The sequence below is a fragment of the Durio zibethinus genome, chromosome 12 (genome assembly GCF_047325235.1).
Source record: "Durio zibethinus cultivar Kanyao isolate XHJ-2024 chromosome 12, ASM4732523v1, whole genome shotgun sequence".
NCBI lineage: Eukaryota > Viridiplantae > Streptophyta > Magnoliopsida > Malvales > Malvaceae > Durio > Durio zibethinus.
The window spans coordinates 538,269-557,983 of NC_143173.1; the positions used below are offsets into that span (position 1 = coordinate 538,269).

Below are 19,715 nucleotides of genomic sequence, written 5' to 3' on the forward strand. Positions count from 1 at the left end.
TTGGTAAGGTTAATAAGATTTTTTAGTGCAAAAGCGTTCGTAGTTTTGAGATACAAAAAGAATTTGCAGCCACATGTATTGAGATTTTAACCCGAGACTTGTTTTTGTCATCATATCGGAGAACAATGATTCAAATAGTCTACAATTTTAACCCAAGGTAAGTATTTCTTGTTAAACAGTACTATTGGGGACTAGTTTAAAAACTCTCTCAAAATTGATTAGGATAGGTTAGGTATATAATTAATTATATTCTCCCATCAAAATAGTTGTTGTGATGGTGATTTGGTGACCATTTTAGTTAAGCATTTAAATTTCATTGTACGATACATTCTTCATTCTTATTATGCATATATTATATTATAATATATGTATAAAAAGAATAAAATTGCGACAGTTAACATGTCAAAATTGAGACGTTTGAGATTAATAAAATGATACAAATACCGAAATCTCGATTAATTATTAAATTATTTAATGATCAAGTGGATGTTTATTCAACTATAATCAAGTGGATGTCTCGTATATGATCATTTATGAATCTCGCATATCATTGAATGATATGTTATATCTTCATATGCATATGCATATACACATTTATATAATATAGGGAAGCTTGTGGATCTGAAAGAGCTACATGTCTAAGCTTGAGAACATCGAGTTCATCATCTGATCAGCTCCAAACGATGGCTGATGAACAATATCGATTGCTTCCGATTGCCAACGTGGTTAGGATTATGAAACACATCCTGCCACCAAGTGCCAAGATTTCAAAAGAGGCTAAACAAACAATGCAAGAATGTGTAACAGAGTTTATAAGCTTTGTCACTAGCGAGGCATCTGACAAGTGTCACAAAGAGAATCGAAAGACTCTGAATGGAGATGACATCTGTTGGGCTTTAACTGCTCTAGGGTTTGACAACTATGCTGAGGCCACAGTTAGGTATTTACATAAATATAGGGAGGCTGAAAGAGAGAAAGCTAGCAGCCAAAACAAAGCAACCAGCTCTCAAGACAAAGACGATGAAGAATCATCAGAGGATAACAGTCGCCAACCAGCTCATCAACAAACTGATTATGAAGCTCCAAGTCCAGTACTAGAGTTTAGAGTACACATATAGTACTACTAGGTGAAGATTTGCTATGGTGAATTGGTGAGATGTGAATGAGCAAGAACAAGGACAGGTTGTATATGAAAGATTTCGATCTCTCTTCCTTTTGTTGTGTGAACTGAGTAATCACTGTATACTCAGGTAATTTTGTATCTTAATTTCTTTGATTCACTGTCATGATGTTTTTCTCCTTTTCACTCTTTCCTCCCCCATTCTCTCTCTTATTCCCCAGATTTTGCTTCAGATGGAAACTTCTGTGATGTTAATCACTATATCAGTATTCAATCTCCTTGTCCATTAATTTTATCTAGCTGGAAATGATACTTTAGAGGAGTTTAATGGTATTTTTCTGAACTTATCGTTTGGTGCAACTAAAGTTTGAACTGTATGCATGCTTAGAGAAGAGGCGACAGATTCACTATAGTATAAGTCATTGGACTGCAGATTAACATGTTACATGCTACACAATCAGATATATAGACAGATCAGATGAGATGAAATGAAATCAGATCAGTAAGAAAGCTATAGACACATGAGAACCCAGTTGACAATGTAATTAATGTATGTACATGATCATATATAATCTTGACAAGAGTAGAATTTATCAGATATTATTTTCTTACAAACTGTATAACCCAATATTAAACTCTAACAAGGATGCTGATTTTCCAACTTCTGTTGTTCTGATCAATAGTGCATAAAAGATGATAAATTCAGTATCATTTGAAAGATAAAAGTTAACTGTTGATACAGAGGTATTTACATGAACCATTTACAGTTGTATTCAGTCGTGTTGTATGATCACGCGTAGTCGTATAATTCACTGATTAATCTAGCCAAGGCTCTTGAGGTGGAGAATGTGGCTATACATTAAGCATTCTTCACCAAAAGGGTCAACAATCAAACTCAAATTGCTGCATACTTCATATCAGTTCTTTGGCGCCTATTTCAATCCCCTGTTGAAAACAACCATGCCCTAGCACTCATTCCCATTTCCTTTCCCTTTCTAAACTTTTCCAGAAAGTTTTCAGTATATCCTGCCTTGAAACTATAAATACCCTTTCTGGATCTGTGTTAGGTTAAACTACACTAGGTTAAGAGTTTCCTGAACCCTAGAAACAGAAACCACTGAAACTGTTGCTTCACATTACGTGAAAAATCGTGAAACTGCAATTTAAATCTGCAGGCATGCCTTTTTTTAACTATATATCCAATGGTTCAGGCAATCTTTCCATTAAAGATATTGCTTGAATCCTTATTAATAAACCTAGAAAATATCAGTCAAAGGGTAGGGCATCAAACCTAGGGTTGCTGTAAATTATCTCCTAGGGGACCACTTCTCAACTCTGGCATGTTAGCACGTTGCCCTCGCTTTTCATCCATTAGAACAATGAGCCGCACTTCACACAGAAGGGGTGAAAGAAATTCCAATTCAAAATGTTTCGCCTTCAAAGGAGAAAGAATAATACATGAATGAGGTAGTATGTACAAGAGAAAAGCTGATAAAACCTCACACTTTTTGCACGAACCATAAACAATATTCCAGAATTCTGTGTGATGGTTTCTTCATATATTAATTTTGAAAGCCTTAAAATTTTGAGTAACTATATTAATGTACTAATCTGCAGTGGTATTCTTGACAGGATGATTTTGGAAACCTCAAAACTCTGGAACCAACTATATCAATGAAGTATTATGGGAGGTTTTCTTGATAGAATGATTTAAAAGATAAAGCTGCTGCCACTGGCTCTTACCATGGAATTGCAGTATTGAGTTTCATAACCTGAACAGCCTGCATCCCTTGTCTGCGAGTGCCAGCTGGAGCTTTGGCAATGGTGAATGCCGATTAACTAAAGCAATCTTGTAATGGCGTTTGGTGCGCCCATTTTCCAGGACAGAAGGCAAGAGAATTATGAATTGTCCATGTGAGCTAACTCAGCTAATCAAGTGCGACATATGCATGATCTTTGTTATCAACTAAAAATGCTGATGGTCCGGAACAAAGTTTATGCATGTAATGATATAAGAATGGTTTGAGAATGTGCATGCATGGATATTGATTTGCTCCATTCACAACATGGGCATTTCTAGGGTACTAGGAAAAGAATGTCTTTGTTCAAATTCTTGAATCTTTTTTTTTCCTTTGAATTTTATCAAAATAACTTTTATCTCCCCCCAAATCTACTATAGCATTTGAATCAACAGAAAACAATATATATCTGCAACTTTCAGTCAAAAACTAATCAAAGACGAGCAATATTCTTTACCTTGCTTCTACATTGGTTAAGGCAAATTAAGAACAGTTTGAATCTTTTTTTACCACCAACAATATCGCTTGGTGAATAATAGCTGGCTGCTAATTTAACTATGTCCTGGTTCCTTAAAAACTGATTGCTCAGTAACTTAAAAGAATATGAAAATATAAAGGTATTATAACACCATTGAGAAAATTAGTTAATCCGGTAAGTTACTAAAAAATTATCATTGACCGATAATACGCATTTAGATTTTTCAATTCTAAGCTCAATATATAACAAGTATAAAAAATAGTAATCACCCTTTTCTAAGTATATAAGTTGCATTGCAATATTTAATTCATTGTGTTGAACAATGAGTGCTTCTTTTCCTTTTTTTTTTTTTTTTCTGAAATATTAATATTTAAATATTATAATATATTTTCTTTCTTTTTTTCCTATTAATTTTTATTTTGTGTTGTTTTGATATGTAATATAAAAATTATGATATGCTATTATGTGTTTAACTGATTTTGTTTGGTGATGTTTGTTTAACTAATTTCCCTTTATTTATAAAAGCAAAGGTGCATAAGCTAATGCCTATTAAGGCCATTAGGCCAACACTTTATCCAAACCCATGAGTAACCATGACCCACCCACCTAAGCCATTGTATAATAGAAAGGTGGCCCAACCTTAAACAAACTATGGCACTAGAGAGCCCAAAACAGGAATTGTAGGTAACCAATTCTTGGCTTATTCGAGCCAATGCCTTTGTGCAGCCCAATTGCTTTTGGGTTGCATAGAGCACCCTGAGAAGAGAATGAAACTCCAGAGAACACAACACATTCCTTTACAAATTTTGTTTCATAAATCATGAGTGAATGATGAATCCTTCCCTTCCACAACAATTTTTCTTACATTCAATATGGTAATGACTAAATGACATAGCCAGGCTGTTGAAAAACAAAACCATACGTCAAGCATTTCATAAACATTGGCGCTAACAATGTCTTCCAAGAGTGAAGAAATTTCTCTGTACAGAATAGGTCTCCTTAAAAGAACAATTTGGATATCACTAGATCCATCTACTAACAATGGATACCTTATCTTTTTTACCTCTAATATTCCAACTATCACCAGGAGGATGCAAAAAATCATTCATGCAATTTTGAAAAGAATCAACTACTCCTATCAATAGAAGCTTCTACAAATCCCCAACCATCATCAATATCTGGTCCTACCCAATAACCCGTTATAAAAATACGAGTACAAGGACTTACATTCAAACTACATGAAATAATTTCATCAAAATGCTTTGAAAGGGTGGTCAGATAACGTTGACCATGGACAGAAAATATGCCTTTATTTGAGCTGCAGGGGGCCAGAAAATAGGATGCTGCAAGTAGAAATATGTAATATTAGATTACAAAGGCACACACTAGCAAGGGGATGGCCAAAACAAACACCCAACATATAACCAAATATACCATTCTCAACATATCAACAATCAGAAATTGATTTACAATGTTAATCTCGGATATTACACCTATTTTTATTTTGTTCTTGAAACAATTATTCTTGCAAATCAAAGTGGTTATTCCAGTGACACAATGTTAATCTTGGACATCACACCTATTTAATCACTTGAACAGATCAATTCGCATTCATCTTATGGGTTTTGATTTCATCTTTCACCTTCCTATATAACCCTTCAGTCAATATTCTGAAATTCTCTAGGCAGAGTTACAGCTTGCAATGAAAATACTTGTAAAAATGTAATATGCATTTTAAAATGGGCTAATGATGATGAGATGAAGAGAGTAAATTAATGATTGATAAAACTTGACCTTAATTTCAGGACTCTATCCCAATCTACATGAACCTCAGCAGTTGGAAAGTTTAGAAAATCAAGCCAAATCCATTGAGCTCAAGGCCTCAAGCTTTAATTCAATAAACAAGGCAAAGAAATAGCTAAAAATACAAACAAAATCTTAAGCTTCATCAAACAAAGATTTCCAGCAATCAAAGAAAAACCAGTCAATAAATTAGCTTCATTTCCAGGCCTGACTAAATTCTAGCCTAAACCCATCATCTGAATTCACTTAATTCACATGTTATGTTTTCACTACTAGTTTACTCTAATCAAAATGATTGAGAATTATATAAATGAATCATGCTTTCAAGGTTCCTGACAAAAAAATACATATATAAGTAGAAATAATAACCTGTTTTGGTGGTTGTCAGGCCTGGAAGTCTACAAGAACCTGGTTTCTTTGGATATCTATCCTGGATAAAGGTTCAAACAAAAATCAGAAATTTAACTAAGGAAAGCAATAAAATGTTTTGTTAGAGAATTTAGCTGGACTGCGAGATTTTTACTTTTTACAACAATTTTTTGAGGGAGAGAATTTGGAGAAAGACATGGGTTTGGGGTTTCGAGGAGGGAGTTACCTTAGGTGGGTTTTGAAGAGAACAGAGAGGAACTGAGAAGCTTATGTTAACGAGGCACGCCATTGAAGCTCCAGTTGAAGAACAAGAGAGGTTTCAGGGTTTAAGAACACGGAAGAAAAGTGATGTCTCCAAGGAAAAAGGTTTGTAAACGACGCCGTTGCTTTAATGTTCATGCTTTAAAGTTTTTTTTTTTTTAATTTTGTTTTTTTTTTGCTTCAATCAATTTTGTTTTTGGACAAGCATCGGAAAATTTTGATTAATGGCTTTTCTCATTTATCCTAAATAAAGAAAACATAAAATATATATATATATATAATTTTGAGTTTTCGATTAAAATTTAAATTTAAATTTAAAGCTTTCAGAATCGATTTTAATATCATTTATTATTAAAAAATATAAATTTTATCGCTTATAATAATTTGAACCTAAAATGCTTAAATGATTTCTCCAAATTTAATTTATGAATGAAAAATAAATTCATGTCTAGAATTTTCTTGGTAAAGAAACTTGAACACAAATTTCCTTTTCAATATTATAAATTCATTAACACTTACAACATGAATATCGTAAAGAGACAATGCTAAACAAAACATAAATAAGTCCTATGTTGTCAAAATCCACTTTCAAATAGCGAAAAACCTATGTTTCATCAAAATAAATAGCAACTAACGATTAAATTATTTATTTAATTGATTCGATTAATTTTGAATTAAATTTTTTAAAATTAAATTAATTAAATAACATAATTTTATTTTCGTTAATCGAATTAAATTTATAAATTTTTAAAATTAATCAATCGTATTTCATTTGATCGATTCGATTAATTTTTTTATTAATTAAATAATAAATATATTTAAATTAAATTAAAATTTTAATTTTTCATATTTTAAATAAATTAAATTAAAATTTCTAACAAAATATTTAAATATCAAAATATTATATTAAAAATTTCAACAACTTATGAAATTAAATAATTCATTTCATGTATTTTTTTATTTTATATTTGAATATTATTATATTTTGATTAAAATTTAAATTTTTTAAAATCATTTTCATTAATCGATTAAAATTAATTTAATAATTAATTAATTAATCAAATTAAATTGATTCAATCGATTAATTCAATTAAAATCGAATAATGAAAATCGCTAATAAAGGGTCCATTCTGAATTTCTGATTTTCATTTGAACTCTTATGGGATTTGTGCCTTTTCTTCTCCTGCTTCTTACTGCCGTTACAAAATCAATGCTCAGAACCATGAATCTACATAAAAAGCAGAGTATAAAAACTAACAAGGAACAAATTGTATGGAACATACTCATCATGCAAGCTATGCCCCCAACAAGATTTCAGTTTCCTGTTGATGTGCTTCATATACTTTTCTGTGGGGAATTTGTACGTCCGAACCTGTAGATGTTGCCAGAAAAAAATATATCAGTAAATCAGTAAAACCTTGCATATTCTTATTGCTGAATTGCAGAACAATAATTTATCATAATCCTAAGAGAATTTCATGCATTATGATGCAGCTCATACCTTTCAAAGTCGAGAACTCTATGTATTCCATTTGCACTGCGTAAAGCAGCCGGTGTGGACTGTAACATAGCAATAGACAAGCCATGCCATTAGAAAGCATATTAGAGGAAGATGCACAGAAACATCAGACCTATCATCCAGATGTGACAAGTGCAAATGTGAAGATGATTAGCAGTTAGCATACCACAAAGGCAAGAAGTTCATAAATGTAGCAAGCTTTTCTTTTTGGTACATATAACTATAAAGAAGAAAGGTAGCCATGCCTGATACACAATCATCTCGCAATCAAGAATCATTTGATGATCCTGTGAAATCCCCTTACCAAGCTCCTCTGCTAAGACACGATTTTCTTCTTACAGGCTGCATACATACAGGTTAACCTACAGATATAAAGAAACTTTTTCAATTTAACATTTACAATATTCTCTATAGAAAATTTGAACTCGAGGGTAATCATTTGTCAAAAGAACATGTTATCCAGCATCATATATCAAATTACAAAATTAATGAAAAGAGACAAATTCCAAGGACACACAACTTTCACTTCAACAGAATTAGGGACGGGTACACTAGCTCATGATGCATTTTTCTTACATACTCTTTAAGTGCATATCAAAATGGGTCATACAACACATTACGTGAGGAGTTAGCAAGCATTAGAGCATAAAACAGACAGAGATATAGAAGAACCATACATTATATGTTTTGGATGATGTTCCATGACCGACCATTACAGGTAAAACCTTTTGAAATAAATTAGAGCTGTTGCGTGCAAAACATGAATCAGAAACAGAAGTGCATATTAAAAGCATTCCGATTATGACCTCATAATTGTTCATTAGTATAACTGTTATTTTAAAAAAAGTAACAAGTAATTGAACAATCAAAATATCACATGGTATGCTTTGTGTATATCAAACTAAGCACCTCATAATAAAAAAAAATGACAGCCCAATGCGTAAAACGCTCCCACTATAGGCGGGTCGGGAGAAAAGTCTATTGTACACAGTCTTTCCTTGCATTTTTGCAAGAGGCTGTTTCTACGATTAGAACCCGTAATCACCACGTCACATGGCAGCAATCTTGCTGATTGCATCAAGGCTCCCCTTCTAAAATAAGCACCTCATAATAAATGGAAGAAGAAAAACAAAAGGTATTTCCCATCATCTCTTGCAACAGGTTCAGGGTACGAAAAGTGAACCATCAGCATCAACTTCCATTTATGTTTTTCCATACCTCAAGACTAATAAGCGAGTCAGCTTCTATAAAGTGAACAATGCAAAGAAAAATCGACAAGGGATGCTTTCAGTAGCAGACATTTGCAATTGACAAAATTTAAATGCTGCAAATGGAAAGTAACAAATGGAGTTCAACATCAATTCCATCTAATCTAGAAAAATAATAAGCATCCGTACACACACAATTGAAAAGCAAAGACTCTGCCATACCTTCTTCTGTGTTTGTATTGCTCTTTGATTAGCAGCCTTGTATTTATCGATCTATATAATAATAAAACAAGAATAATTTTACCAAAAAAGACACAAAAGAAATCTAATTTGAACTTGGGAAAGTTCTCTATTAATTGTACAATTAATTACTACTTAACTTTGAGAAAACAATAAAATCAAGCAACCGAGAAGAAAATTAAGCAAAAATATTAGCACCAGAAGCTTGTAATCAATATAAATAGTGAAAAATAAACGGATTGAATGGAAATTTTTTATTTTTCCTTACATTTTCTCACTGACCAAACGGGAAAAGAAACAATGATAGACTTCCGGGGTAGATGCTGATTATCAATTAATTGTATAAAGGCTCTTTAAAGGCCAGGCCTTCCAATTTTTGTGAAGAAGTATGACAGTGAGCGTCCAGGCATGAGTCAGCCCTATTGCCATCCGATCACAAATGAGTGTTCAAAAGAATGTTTTACTTTAGGATGCTTCTTGGAGAACAAAATATAAGAACCTTTGTATATCAAACAATAACAATACCTTCAGTACACTAAGGACCATCTTCTATAATAACATGAAAACCTGAAACTGAAATGGAACTAGAAAAAATTGAAATAGTATTACAAGTATTTCTTGTGTTTATGTTTATGTTTACTGTCTTTTGTTCGAGTTCGATTTTGTTACACCCAAATGAAATTTTTTAATTTCTTAAGAAGGATTAAGAGACGCTCGCATATTCCACAGCATTATATAGTATGTATTTTATGGCAAGAATAATCCACTCGTATTATTATACGCATGCATTTAATAGCAAGAAAAATCCATCTGTATTACTATAAAATTATAACTCTTGCCATATATTTACTGACTTCCTTGCCTCTTCTCTATGTGAATTAGCTATATAAATGTCTCTTGGTTCTTTGCAATAGGCCTCACCATCCCAGCTCGAAAAAACAAAAACATGGCTTCCCTCAAGTGTTACTGCAACTATTTTCTTCTTGCTTTCCTAGCCACCTCCCTCTTCATCAACCCTGCCTTAAGTGATGAAGAAACTCAAAAGCTGATCGACAAAATCTGTCATCAAATGGAGGATTATGCATTTTGTGACAACACTTTCAAGCAAAATATTAAAGGTTCAAGTGCTGATATTGTAGCTCTAACCCAAATAACTATAGAGCTAGTCAGCGGCAATGCAGCCAACACCCATAGTTTCATCACTGGACTCCTCCAAAAGAAGAACGATCCAGCGGAGAAGAACGCTCTTATAACCTGTGAAAATGCTTATCACCTAGTGATGGGTAGTTTCCAACAAGCATCAGTGGCTTTCTTTCACAAAGATTATAACAGCATGTTACAGTCAGAAAGTCGAGCACCAAGAGCACAAGCTAGTTGCACCACTATCTACAACACTCCACCAAATCCTCCTAACCCTATTGGGGATAGAAATAGGCAAATGAGGATCTTGATTGCCATGGCCATAGCTGCTGGAACTACTCTTACCTCTGGCCACAGTAATTTTAATGCAGCCTAAACACATGTAGTCAGAGAAGAAATCAATAATGTCTTAATGTCATATAAACACAAATCTAGTGGTTGTTGGCTCCAGAGAGTTAAGGTTTGCGGTTTTAAAGTCTCTCTTTACTGTATCCCTTAAATTTATTAATAGATATTTTTAATAAAAATATTGACAAAATTTTTACCGTTAAATAAGTATCCCTTAAATTTAAATTATAAGTAATTTTTTTAATAATTTTTTTATATATTATTAATCTTCACATTAAATTTTATTCGTCTATTGATTTGAATTTTTTATTTAAATTTTTATTTACTTATTTTTAATAAAAAATTCACAAACTTCGTCTTAAAAACTTCATATAAGCTTTGTCCCCTATCGACATCTCATTCTTCAAAGGAAAATAATCTTTTGCTTCATTCTCAACGGTGCTCTTGCGCTACTTAAATGGTATATATTCTAATCAAGTTTGACATATTAAAAAAAACGTCAAATTATGTAATTAATCCTTGTATTTATATGAAACTTGGATTTTAATCCCTACACAATAATTTATAAAAATTATTTTTTATATTAGTTTAATTTAATAATATTAATCTAATGGATAACAATGATACTTGATCTTTATTAAATTAATTAACGTAATTACTGATCATGTTAACGTGCCATTATCTTTAATAACGTGACATCGATGGAAAATTTTTTGGGCACAATTCATTTCTACCATCTTCACCACGTCGAGAGAGAAAAGTGAGAAAATAAAGCGCCGGCCAACCACTGCAAGCTTTGCCGGGGATAGTTCCGACTGTAGTCAAAACACAACGAGGAGGCATGGGAGGAGGGAGGTGAAGTTTCGGTCCATTCGCAGGCAGGAAGATATAATATGTGAAAAAATAATAATAATAATAATAATTTAAGTAAAGGGAAAAAAATATAAGAAAAAGAAAAGGAGAGGGAGACTAAACTACGTTGTTTAAACAAATATTAAAAATTTTTGAAAATAATAAAATTAAAAAAAGAATGACATCTTAGCGCTGTAATCACTCAATTGACAGAGAAAACAATTGCACATAAGGTATTTGCTAGTAACTTTCAATTAAGATATAAAATTTGAGTCAAGTTAAAATAATATAATGAAAATTTCGAATTTGATTCGAAATTTATTTTTCAAATTTTGATTTAAATTTGATTAAATTTTAATTTTTAAATTTAAATTCGATTCAAAATAAAAATTAAATTATTCAAACTCACACAATAAAACTTAATTAATAAAATTAATTCGATTCTCATACTCAATTTTAGAATCAATTATATATTTGAATTCAATTTTGAACTCGAATTTATATATATATATATATGAATAAAATAATAATTTTTAATTAAAATTTAAAATTTTAATTAAATTCATAAACTACTTGATTGGATATTAAAATATTTAAATTTGATTCACTTAATAAATTAAATTATTTCAACACAATTTAACAAATAATCAAATTAAATTTAAATTTTATCCGCCGAACCCATTTAACTTGATGTCTATTTTACACACCAACTGCCAACTACACATTCAGGGTGCTTAATTAATTACCGGTGCAGCATCAATGTTCTGTTAGCTTTTATTGATCTGGTCTACATCAAACTGAACCATAGGGTCCTATTTATCCGTCATTTCTCTTCGAAACAGCTTTGATAGACGCCTGGGGTAGGTGCTGGTTATCAATTAATCGTACAAAGGCTCTCTAAAGGCCAGACCTTCCAATTTTTGTGAAGAAGTATGACAATGAGCGTCCATGCATGTGTCAGCCCTATTGCCATCCTATCACAAATGAGTGTTTCAAAGAATTTTTTATTTTAGGATGCGTTGGTGTTTGAGTTTTGAAATGAGAGTCCAAATCTTGAAAAAATAAGAAAGAAAAGAAAGCGATTAAAGACAAAAGAGAGAATGTTTCTTATATTTGTTCTTTAACACTTAAATAAGAGATTGAAAAAAAAAAAGAAAAAAAAAAATAAAAATGGAAGGGTAAAATAATAATAGAATGATAGTATTTAAATGTCTCGTAAAAGATTTATAAAGTAAAATAATGATGTAATTGAGTTGACGTAATATTATATATGTCTGATAGATCTAAAAATTTAAAATATTTTTGATTATATGTTGATAATACATAATAAAAAGAATGATCAATATGTGATTTGGATCCAAAAATACCCCTAATAAGATACTTTTTCTCAGAGAAAAAAAGAATAAGAACCTTTGTATCTCAGACAATAACAATACCTTCAGTATACGAAGAACCATCTTCTATAATAACATGAAAACCTGAATATGAAAAAGCAAATGTCCCTAGGTGATGATAGTGTGCTGCCTTGTCCCACTCTCCCTTGAAATGTCAATTAGAAAAAATTGAAATATTATTGCATGCATTTCTTGTGTTTATGTTTATGTTTCTTGTTTCAAGTTCGATTTTGACATTGAAATGAAATTTTTTAATTTCATAAGAGATATTAAGAGATTGTCACATATTTCAGGCCATTATATATGCATGTATTTTATAGCAAGAAGAATCCACCTGTATTACTATAAAATTTTAACTCTTGCCATCTATTTATTTATTTCCTTGCCTCTTCTCTATGTGAATTAGCTATATAAATGTCTCTTGGTTCTTGGCAGTAGGCCTCACCATTCCAACTCGAAAAAACAAAAACATGGCTTCCCCCAAGTGTTACTTCAACTATTTTCTTCCTGCTTTCCTAGCCACCTCCCTCTTCATCAACCCTGCCTTAAGTGATGAAGAAACTCAAAAGCTGATCGACCAAATCTGTCGACAAATGGAGGAATATGCATTTTGTGACAACACTTTCAGGCAAAATATTAAAGGTTCAAGTGCTGATATTGTAGCTTTAACCCAAATAACCATCGAGCAAGCCACCAGCAATGCAACCAACACCCATAGTTTCATCACTGGACTCCTGGAAAAGACGAACGATCCAGCGAAGAAGAACGATCTTACAACCTGTGAAAATGCTTATCACCTAGTGATGGGTAGTTTCCAACAAGCGGAAGTGGCTTTCTTTGACAAAGATTATAGCAGCATGTTAATGTCAGAGAGACCAGCATCTAGAGCACATGCTAGTTGCACCACTATCTATAACACTCCACCAAATCCTCCTAACCCTATTGGGGATAGAAATAGACAAATGAGGATCTTGATTGCCAGGGCCATAGCTGCTGGAAGTGATCTTGATTACCATGCAAGAGTGGGAAGTGGTTCTAGAATGGCAAGTTCAGCCGGAAATTGCAGTGTCAGAAGAAATTAAAACAAAAAATTGGTAACACAATTCAATATCCACGCAAGAGTTGAAAATAGTTCTAGGATGGCAAGATCAGCTAGCGAATTGCAGTATAATGCTAAAATAAAAAAGCCATTGAACTTTACGACTTTATTTCAATATATATTTATATTTTTATGGCATTCAAAAAAATCCTTAACTTTTAATTTGTATCTAAATAAATTCTTAAATTTTGAATTTCTATTTAAATAAGCCCTTAACATAAATAATTGTTTAATTTGAAATAAGGGTTTATTTGAATACAAATCAAAGTATAAAGACTTATTTAGACAATAAAAGCATAGGGGCTTATTTAAGAAAAGAGGAATAGTTCAAGGGATTTTTTAGTATTTTAGCCAAGAAAATTAAAACAAAAATTTGGTAACACGGTTCAGTTTCCATGCAAGAATGGAAAGTAATCCTAGAATGACAAGATCAGCTAGCAAACTGCAGTCTCAGATGAAAATTAAAAAAAAAAAAAAAATTAACACAGTTCAGTTTCCATGCAAGAATGGAAAGTAGTTCAAGGATGGTAAGATCAGCTAGCAAACTGCAGTATCAGAAGAAAATTAAAACAAAAATTTGGTAACATATATAGTTCAGCATCCATCCAAGAGTGAAAAGTAGTTCTAGGATGACAAGAGCTAGAAAATTACAGTATCAGAAGAAAATTAGACCCCTTTCTAGGCTTCTTCCTCTGTTGCACTATTTATTTTGATTTGGGGAGGAACACCTTGCTGTTTGAGCAAGAGAACATGAATCAATCATTTTAGTCAGATGTTTGGCTGCTCATTGAAGCATTAAAATGCTAGCATTTGATTGTGTGATCACCTTTCTATATCAATGACATTTTACTATTTTATACAAAATTAAGTCATTGGCTTGTGCGCTGATACTCCATTTTAACATGGCTTAGCTTCATCATCCTCTTAGCATATAATAAGAGGATCCAATTATTTTATGGTAAGAGAATGATTAATTCTCGTTGTAATTCTATCTTTTTTTATATATATACAAATCAAACATGAAATACATAAGATTATTTTTATTTTATTATATATATCATCTTATGCACTAAACATCAAGCTACAAAGCTAGATTCTGATTGCTTTTTTATCTTTCCTTATATAAGAAGAAAATTTTCGTCAAATCACAAAGTGTCATATGTCCAGTAAACTTTCTTTAATTAATTAATTAAAAATTTTTCAAGTGACAAATGGGTTATCGTCATATGGATTAATGATATTATTTAATTTAATCATATAATTAATTAATTTTATGATTAATTAAATATGTCACTAGTTAATTGAAGATAAACACTTGGTTTGACCAATTAGATTTCTTCAATGAGTAATCAATTTTTTATCTCTAATTAAACTACAGTTTGTTAGAAATAAAATCAAAGAGGTTGAGTTTCCCTAAAATTCTCTCTCATTTGATAAGCTGGTACTATAAATACAGTGCCTTTCCCAATCACAATTCACAATTCACAATTTTAAAGAGAAAAAGATGATTTTAAAAGCCTAAAAATTTTTCAAAATCTCATTAAACAAACTCTGAAGAACTTGAAGAACAAAGCATTTAGATTTCAAGAATTGTTAAGATATTACTCTCCAATCTTATTTCCTCTAAAGTAAAGAGATCAATTCCGTTTATTCAATATCAAGTCAACAAGACCCTTGAAGTATTCAAGAACAAATCTACTTAACTATTGAAGCGGATTTTACATTCAAGATTAAGTCAACAAAACTCTTCAAGCATTCAAAAATAAATTTCAACGACCCTTGAAGAATTCAAGATCAAGTCTGCCTAACCCTTGAAGCAAATTTTTGTTGAAAAAAAAGAATAAAAGGATTTTCTTTGTAATAAAAATTTCTAGAGATTGTAATTTCCATAAGTTTGATAAATAAATTTATTACTTATCTTCATTTTTTTTTTGTCATATTTTTGACACAAAATTTGTGTGTACACTTTCATTTCTCAAATTCTTCTTCATACATTTTCTTCAAAAACCAAAAATGTCATCCACCCTCAAAACTCCAAATGCAAAGCAAAACATTGCCCTTCACATAAATTTCTTTGTTGTCTATATATATATATGGAATTATATATCTTACCTTAAACCCCTAGTCAAACGAGGGGTTTTCTTTGGCCAAAAACAAGGTGCTTTGCTATTTGATTTTGAGGCCTGGAATATGCTATTGCTGCTGAATTGAATTACGGAAAGTTCAAACTAGAATTTTCTATACTTAATAATTTAAAATACGATATAATAATACGATACAAATATAATACAAATATAAGACACGAAAATGATATAATTTAAAATTTTAATTATGATATATAATTTTTTTATAAAACATACGATACAGATAAATAAATTTTAGTATTTTATATAACACAAATACACAAATCGTTAAATCTATTTAATCTTTATCAATTTTATTGAATTCAGCTTTTAGACATAAATATGATATAAATATAAGACACGAAAATAATATTACTTAAAGTTTTAATTATAACATATAAATCTTATGTAAAATATACGATATAAATAAATAAATTTTAATATTTTATATATACAAATATACAAATCATTAAATCTACTTAGTTATTGGCAATTTTATTGAGTTCAGCTTTTGACTTTCAGTGTTCACATTTCTTTTACCAGTGCATCGATACTGTCCTTGGTGTATTTGTTGGCAAGCTGCAAAAATCTGATGAATCTTTCTATGCACTTGCACCACCTTTTACTTTGATCTTTATTGGCCATACTAAGGTAAATTGTTGGCCCCCTCTATCATATTTGTCTACGTTTTATTCACTTTTGTTTGGTTGGGTTGGAAGAAAACGTGTTTATTCAAATTTTATTGTTTAACCCCTAGCTGAATATTCAAATAGCCTGTGCTAATATTTTCGTTGTCTATGTTTGAATCTAACGGAAGGCTATGAGAAATTATTTCTTCCAAATTTGTTTGGTTCGACTGTAATATTTTTAATCCCATATTGAAAAAAAATATAAGATGTAATGTGATATATATATATATATGTAAATATTTAAAATCATATTTATGAAATATTTTTTATGAGATAAAATTATAAAATTTTTTAGTTAAAATAGATAAGATCTCATAAATTGAGTATGACCATCCATAACGTTTGACACTTGATATATTATTGTTACGTCAAAATATCGTTAAAAATTTGTAATAATTTTTTTATTATTAAAAATATTTAATAGTTTAGTGACTATTTTAAAAGCACAACATAATTGTGAGAATTCAAATTTTCCTCTTCATTTCAATAGCCTAATTATTAACTCAACCAGTCAACCATGCTGCTGGAGCAGCTGCTCCCCTGTCTGTTTCTATGCTAACAGAAAAAAAAATGAGGCAGGAAAAAAGGAAAAAAGAAGGGCTGAACTGAATGGATGGGTACCCTAGACTGTTGTTGGGATATTTACAAAGTGGGTGGTTATCTTTAGCTTATTATATCTTTTTGGTTCCATAGTCTTTCCCTGGAGAGTTTCAAGATTTAGGTGATGCTGAATTTTACTTGCTTGTTTATATGCTTTAATATGTTTGTTTGATTTCAATCAATAATTCTATAATATTATGTGGTACAAAGTACAAATTACAAACTATGTGAATAACAATTGTCATTACCATATAATGTCATCTACTCTTTCTATATCATTGATAAGCTCTATACCATGTAAATTTTTATCTTAAAATATTATTTCAATCTATTGTTAAGAGTTTTTCCTTTTCTTAACTCAATTCGTGAAGTTAAAAATTGTTACTAATAAGAGTACAAAAACGAACTTTAAATTTAATTATCTTTAATGTGATTAATCTTATAAGTAAAAACTTATTTTTTATGTAGATCTGACGATTCATATATATATATATATATATGTGTATATATATATATATCATATAAAACATTAAAATTTGTATATATTATATTTTATTTAAAAGTTATGTTATAATTCATGTGGAAATTTTAAATTATATCATTTTTTTTTTATATTGGTTTACCATGTGATATTTTAGATAACCAAATTTATCTTTACGCCATCCCCTTCCAAGCAAGGGATCCTAAATATTCGAACTCGGATATAATTATGTTGTTCAACATATGTGATATTGATATTATATTTTCACAAATTTCACTTCATTGGTATCATTTCACCGGTCTCGATACTCAAATTGGAAATCTCAAAAAGATAATTAGAAACAATATAATAATCATATATAAAAGCTAAAGCTAGGAAAAAAAATGGGAAAACGAAGGATTGAATGGCTAAACTTAAAATGGGATGCTTCTTTCTGGATTTGTTTTTAAGGTTGGGGTAGAAAAAAGAAATGAAAATGGTGGGTGAACAAAAAATTTATCCAATCTGTCTCTCACAATTACCCAAATTCGTATTGCAAAAGTGGTGTTTTAAACCTTGGGCTCTACTGGGTAAGTTTAAGGTAAATTTGATAATTTAAAATATAGTATGATAATATAATAAAAATAATATGATTTAAAATTTTAATTAATTAATAAATTATATTTAATATTATTATATTCATTCTAATTATAATACATCATTTTTACGTAAAATATATTATAAATATATGAATTCCTTGATTTTACGTCACACGACCCTGCTAGGGTAACCAGTCTTGTCATTCAGTATAACGGTCACGTTGGCATTTCTTCAACTCTTCCTTCCTCCTCCAGCTCTGCCGCCTACCAAGCTTGGATAGTTTCAAGGTTGCTCTTGAAACTTCTAGCAGCCAACCAAAAAATGGTCTGTTCAAGCTTCTCTTTCGTTTCTTCTTTTTTCTTTTTTGTTATGTTGTTGTTGGTGTTGTTCATAATTGAACCTGATTTAAAACTTGGGATTATTAGGTTCTACAAAACGATATCGATTTGTTGAATCCTCCAGCAGAGCTTGAGAAGAAGAAGCACAAACTCAAGCGTCTCGTTCAGTCTCCCAATTCTTTCTTCATGGTAATTTATTAAGACTTTTCTTTCATATAAATATATATATATATATATATGTTTGTTGGGATTCACTTTGTTATTTTGCTTTTCGTATAGGATGTGAAATGCCAAGGCTGCTTCAACATGTAAGTTCTTAGATTGTCTGAATTGTCTTTTAATCTTTAAACTTATGCTTTTTGAAATATGTATGGAGTTCATTTCATTCTGGATTATGCTTCTTTTTGGCAGAACAACTGTGTTTAGCCATTCTCAAACTGTGGTGGTGTGTGGTAACTGCCAGACTGTTCTTTGCCAGCCGACAGGAGGTAGAGCTAGACTCACCGAGGGATGCTCTTTCAGGAAAAAGGGGGACTGATTTGCTATTATGTATGATTGACAAGAGTTTCAATTGGTCTGAATATATGGGTCATATTTTTGTTTCAATTATGACATATATATGATTGACAAGAGTTTCAATTGATCTGATTATGGGTCATCTTTTTGTTTCAATTATGACATATGTAAGTTATTTTTTGTAGTAAGTTTTCAGGATTTGATTCTAAGCTTGTTACTTCATGGTTTTTGTATGGATTTTCTTGTAGTGGATGGTTTTTGCTGCAATGAAAATGATTTGTTTTTCGATGTGATGTCTATTTTTTGTGTTAGCTGATAGGTAACTAGATAAGATCCTTTATGTATAATCAGATGCCCATTTTCAACTCCCTTTCTAGTTCTCGAGTTCATTTTCGATGGCTACTTGATGCTTCCATGTGGACTATTTTGCATTTCTTGGGTTCATTTCAGATATCTTGTAATGCCAATTGATACTATCTGTGCATTTGTTTGGAGCAATTTGAAAAATCTGATCTATTTCTGCATATGATTTTCTATTACATCTGTTCATGACCAATCCACCAAGACCAAGGGTATGGCTCAAAAACCCAATGACCATGGCCCAGCATTACCGCTTCCTGCTTTGTTCTCTGATCTATGATTAAACTTGATTTGTTATGAAGATAAATTATAGATAACGGCAGAACAATTAGACTACTTTGCATTCTACTTAAGAACCAGAAGTGAAGGAAAAAAAAGGTCAAATTAGGATCATTGAGA

General features: G+C 31.0%; 4 protein-coding genes and 1 pseudogene across 8 annotated transcripts; 3 read left to right on the forward strand and 2 right to left on the reverse strand.

Annotated features, from left to right (window-relative positions):
• Window positions 1–484: 484 nt before the first annotated feature.
• LOC111297073 (uncharacterized) lies at window positions 485–6,014 on the reverse strand. 4 transcript variants are annotated; one of them, XM_089768888.1, is made up of 5 exons: window positions 5,796–6,014; window positions 5,570–5,630; window positions 4,625–4,740; window positions 2,864–2,969; window positions 485–746 (listed from the first exon to the last, which is right to left on the reverse strand). In XM_089768888.1, exons 1-4 carry the CDS (start codon window positions 5,856–5,858, stop codon window positions 2,886–2,888), a joined length of 324 nt encoding a protein of 107 aa, XP_089625014.1. In that variant the 5' UTR covers window positions 5,859–6,014; the 3' UTR covers window positions 485–746; window positions 2,864–2,885. The 4 variants fall into 4 exon arrangements, with proteins under 4 accessions (XP_089625014.1, XP_089625016.1, XP_089625013.1 ...); XM_089768890.1 differs by lacking the exon at window positions 2,864–2,969 and having other exon boundaries at window positions 496–746; XM_089768887.1 differs by lacking the exon at window positions 485–746 and having other exon boundaries at window positions 1,258–2,969.
• Window positions 6,015–6,920: 906 nt separating this feature from the next.
• On the reverse strand, window positions 6,921–7,700 carry LOC149515491 (uncharacterized). The gene is made up of 5 exons (XM_089741564.1): window positions 7,545–7,700; window positions 7,332–7,390; window positions 7,248–7,264; window positions 7,110–7,202; window positions 6,921–7,019 (listed from the first exon to the last, which is right to left on the reverse strand). The coding sequence occupies exons 1-5, from the start codon at window positions 7,625–7,627 to the stop codon at window positions 6,921–6,923; spliced, it is 351 nt and encodes a 116-aa protein (XP_089597690.1). The 5' UTR covers window positions 7,628–7,700.
• A 1,859-nt stretch (window positions 7,701–9,559) lies between these two features.
• LOC149515492 (uncharacterized) lies at window positions 9,560–10,321 on the forward strand. Its single transcript, XM_089741571.1, has one exon. The coding sequence runs from the start codon at window positions 9,744–9,746 to the stop codon at window positions 10,311–10,313; it is 570 nt and encodes a 189-aa protein (XP_089597697.1). The 5' UTR covers window positions 9,560–9,743; the 3' UTR covers window positions 10,314–10,321.
• A 28-nt stretch (window positions 10,322–10,349) lies between these two features.
• LOC149515493 (uncharacterized) lies at window positions 10,350–13,613 on the forward strand. Its single transcript, XM_089741565.1, has 3 exons — window positions 10,350–10,397; window positions 11,946–11,997; window positions 12,967–13,613. The coding sequence occupies exons 1-3, from the start codon at window positions 10,350–10,352 to the stop codon at window positions 13,611–13,613; spliced, it is 747 nt and encodes a 248-aa protein (XP_089597691.1).
• Window positions 13,614–18,265: 4,652 nt separating this feature from the next.
• Window positions 18,266–19,639, forward strand: LOC111297016 (small ribosomal subunit protein eS27y-like; annotated as a pseudogene). The gene is made up of 4 exons (XR_016346782.1): window positions 18,266–18,426; window positions 18,528–18,629; window positions 18,720–18,748; window positions 18,852–19,639. The product of XR_016346782.1 is annotated as a small ribosomal subunit protein eS27y-like (transcript).
• The last annotated feature ends 76 nt before the right edge of the window (window positions 19,640–19,715 follow it).

Excerpts from the sequence above, each read along its gene's own strand:
- LOC111297073 (XM_022891669.2), bottom strand. The coding sequence starts at position 5,858 with ATGGCGTGCCTCGTTAACATAAGCTTCTCAGTTCCTCTCTGTTCTCTT. Across the intron at positions 5,631-5,795 it reads CTCTTCAAAACCCACCTAAG|GATAGATATCCAAAGAAACC; the intron begins GTAACTCCCTCC and ends ACCTTTATCCAG. Across the intron at positions 4,741-5,569 it reads CCTGACAACCACCAAAACAG|CATCCTATTTTCTGGCCCCC; the intron begins GTTATTATTTCT and ends TTCTACTTGCAG.
- LOC149515491 (XM_089741564.1), bottom strand. The coding sequence starts at position 7,627 with ATGATTCTTGATTGCGAGATGATTGTGTATCAGGCATGGCTACCTTTC. Across the intron at positions 7,391-7,544 it reads TGTACCAAAAAGAAAAGCTT|TCCACACCGGCTGCTTTACG; the intron begins GCTACATTTATG and ends GCTATGTTACAG. Across the intron at positions 7,020-7,109 it reads ATAGCTTGCATGATGAGTAT|AAGCAGGAGAAGAAAAGGCA; the intron begins GTTCCATACAAT and ends AACGGCAGTAAG.
- LOC149515492 (XM_089741571.1), top strand. The coding sequence starts at position 9,744 with ATGGCTTCCCTCAAGTGTTACTGCAACTATTTTCTTCTTGCTTTCCTA.
- LOC149515493 (XM_089741565.1), top strand. The coding sequence starts at position 10,350 with ATGTCATATAAACACAAATCTAGTGGTTGTTGGCTCCAGAGAGTTAAG. Across the intron at positions 10,398-11,945 it reads GTTGGCTCCAGAGAGTTAAG|GGTCCTATTTATCCGTCATT; the intron begins GTTTGCGGTTTT and ends ACTGAACCATAG. Across the intron at positions 11,998-12,966 it reads AGCTTTGATAGACGCCTGGG|TAGGCCTCACCATTCCAACT; the intron begins GTAGGTGCTGGT and ends GGTTCTTGGCAG.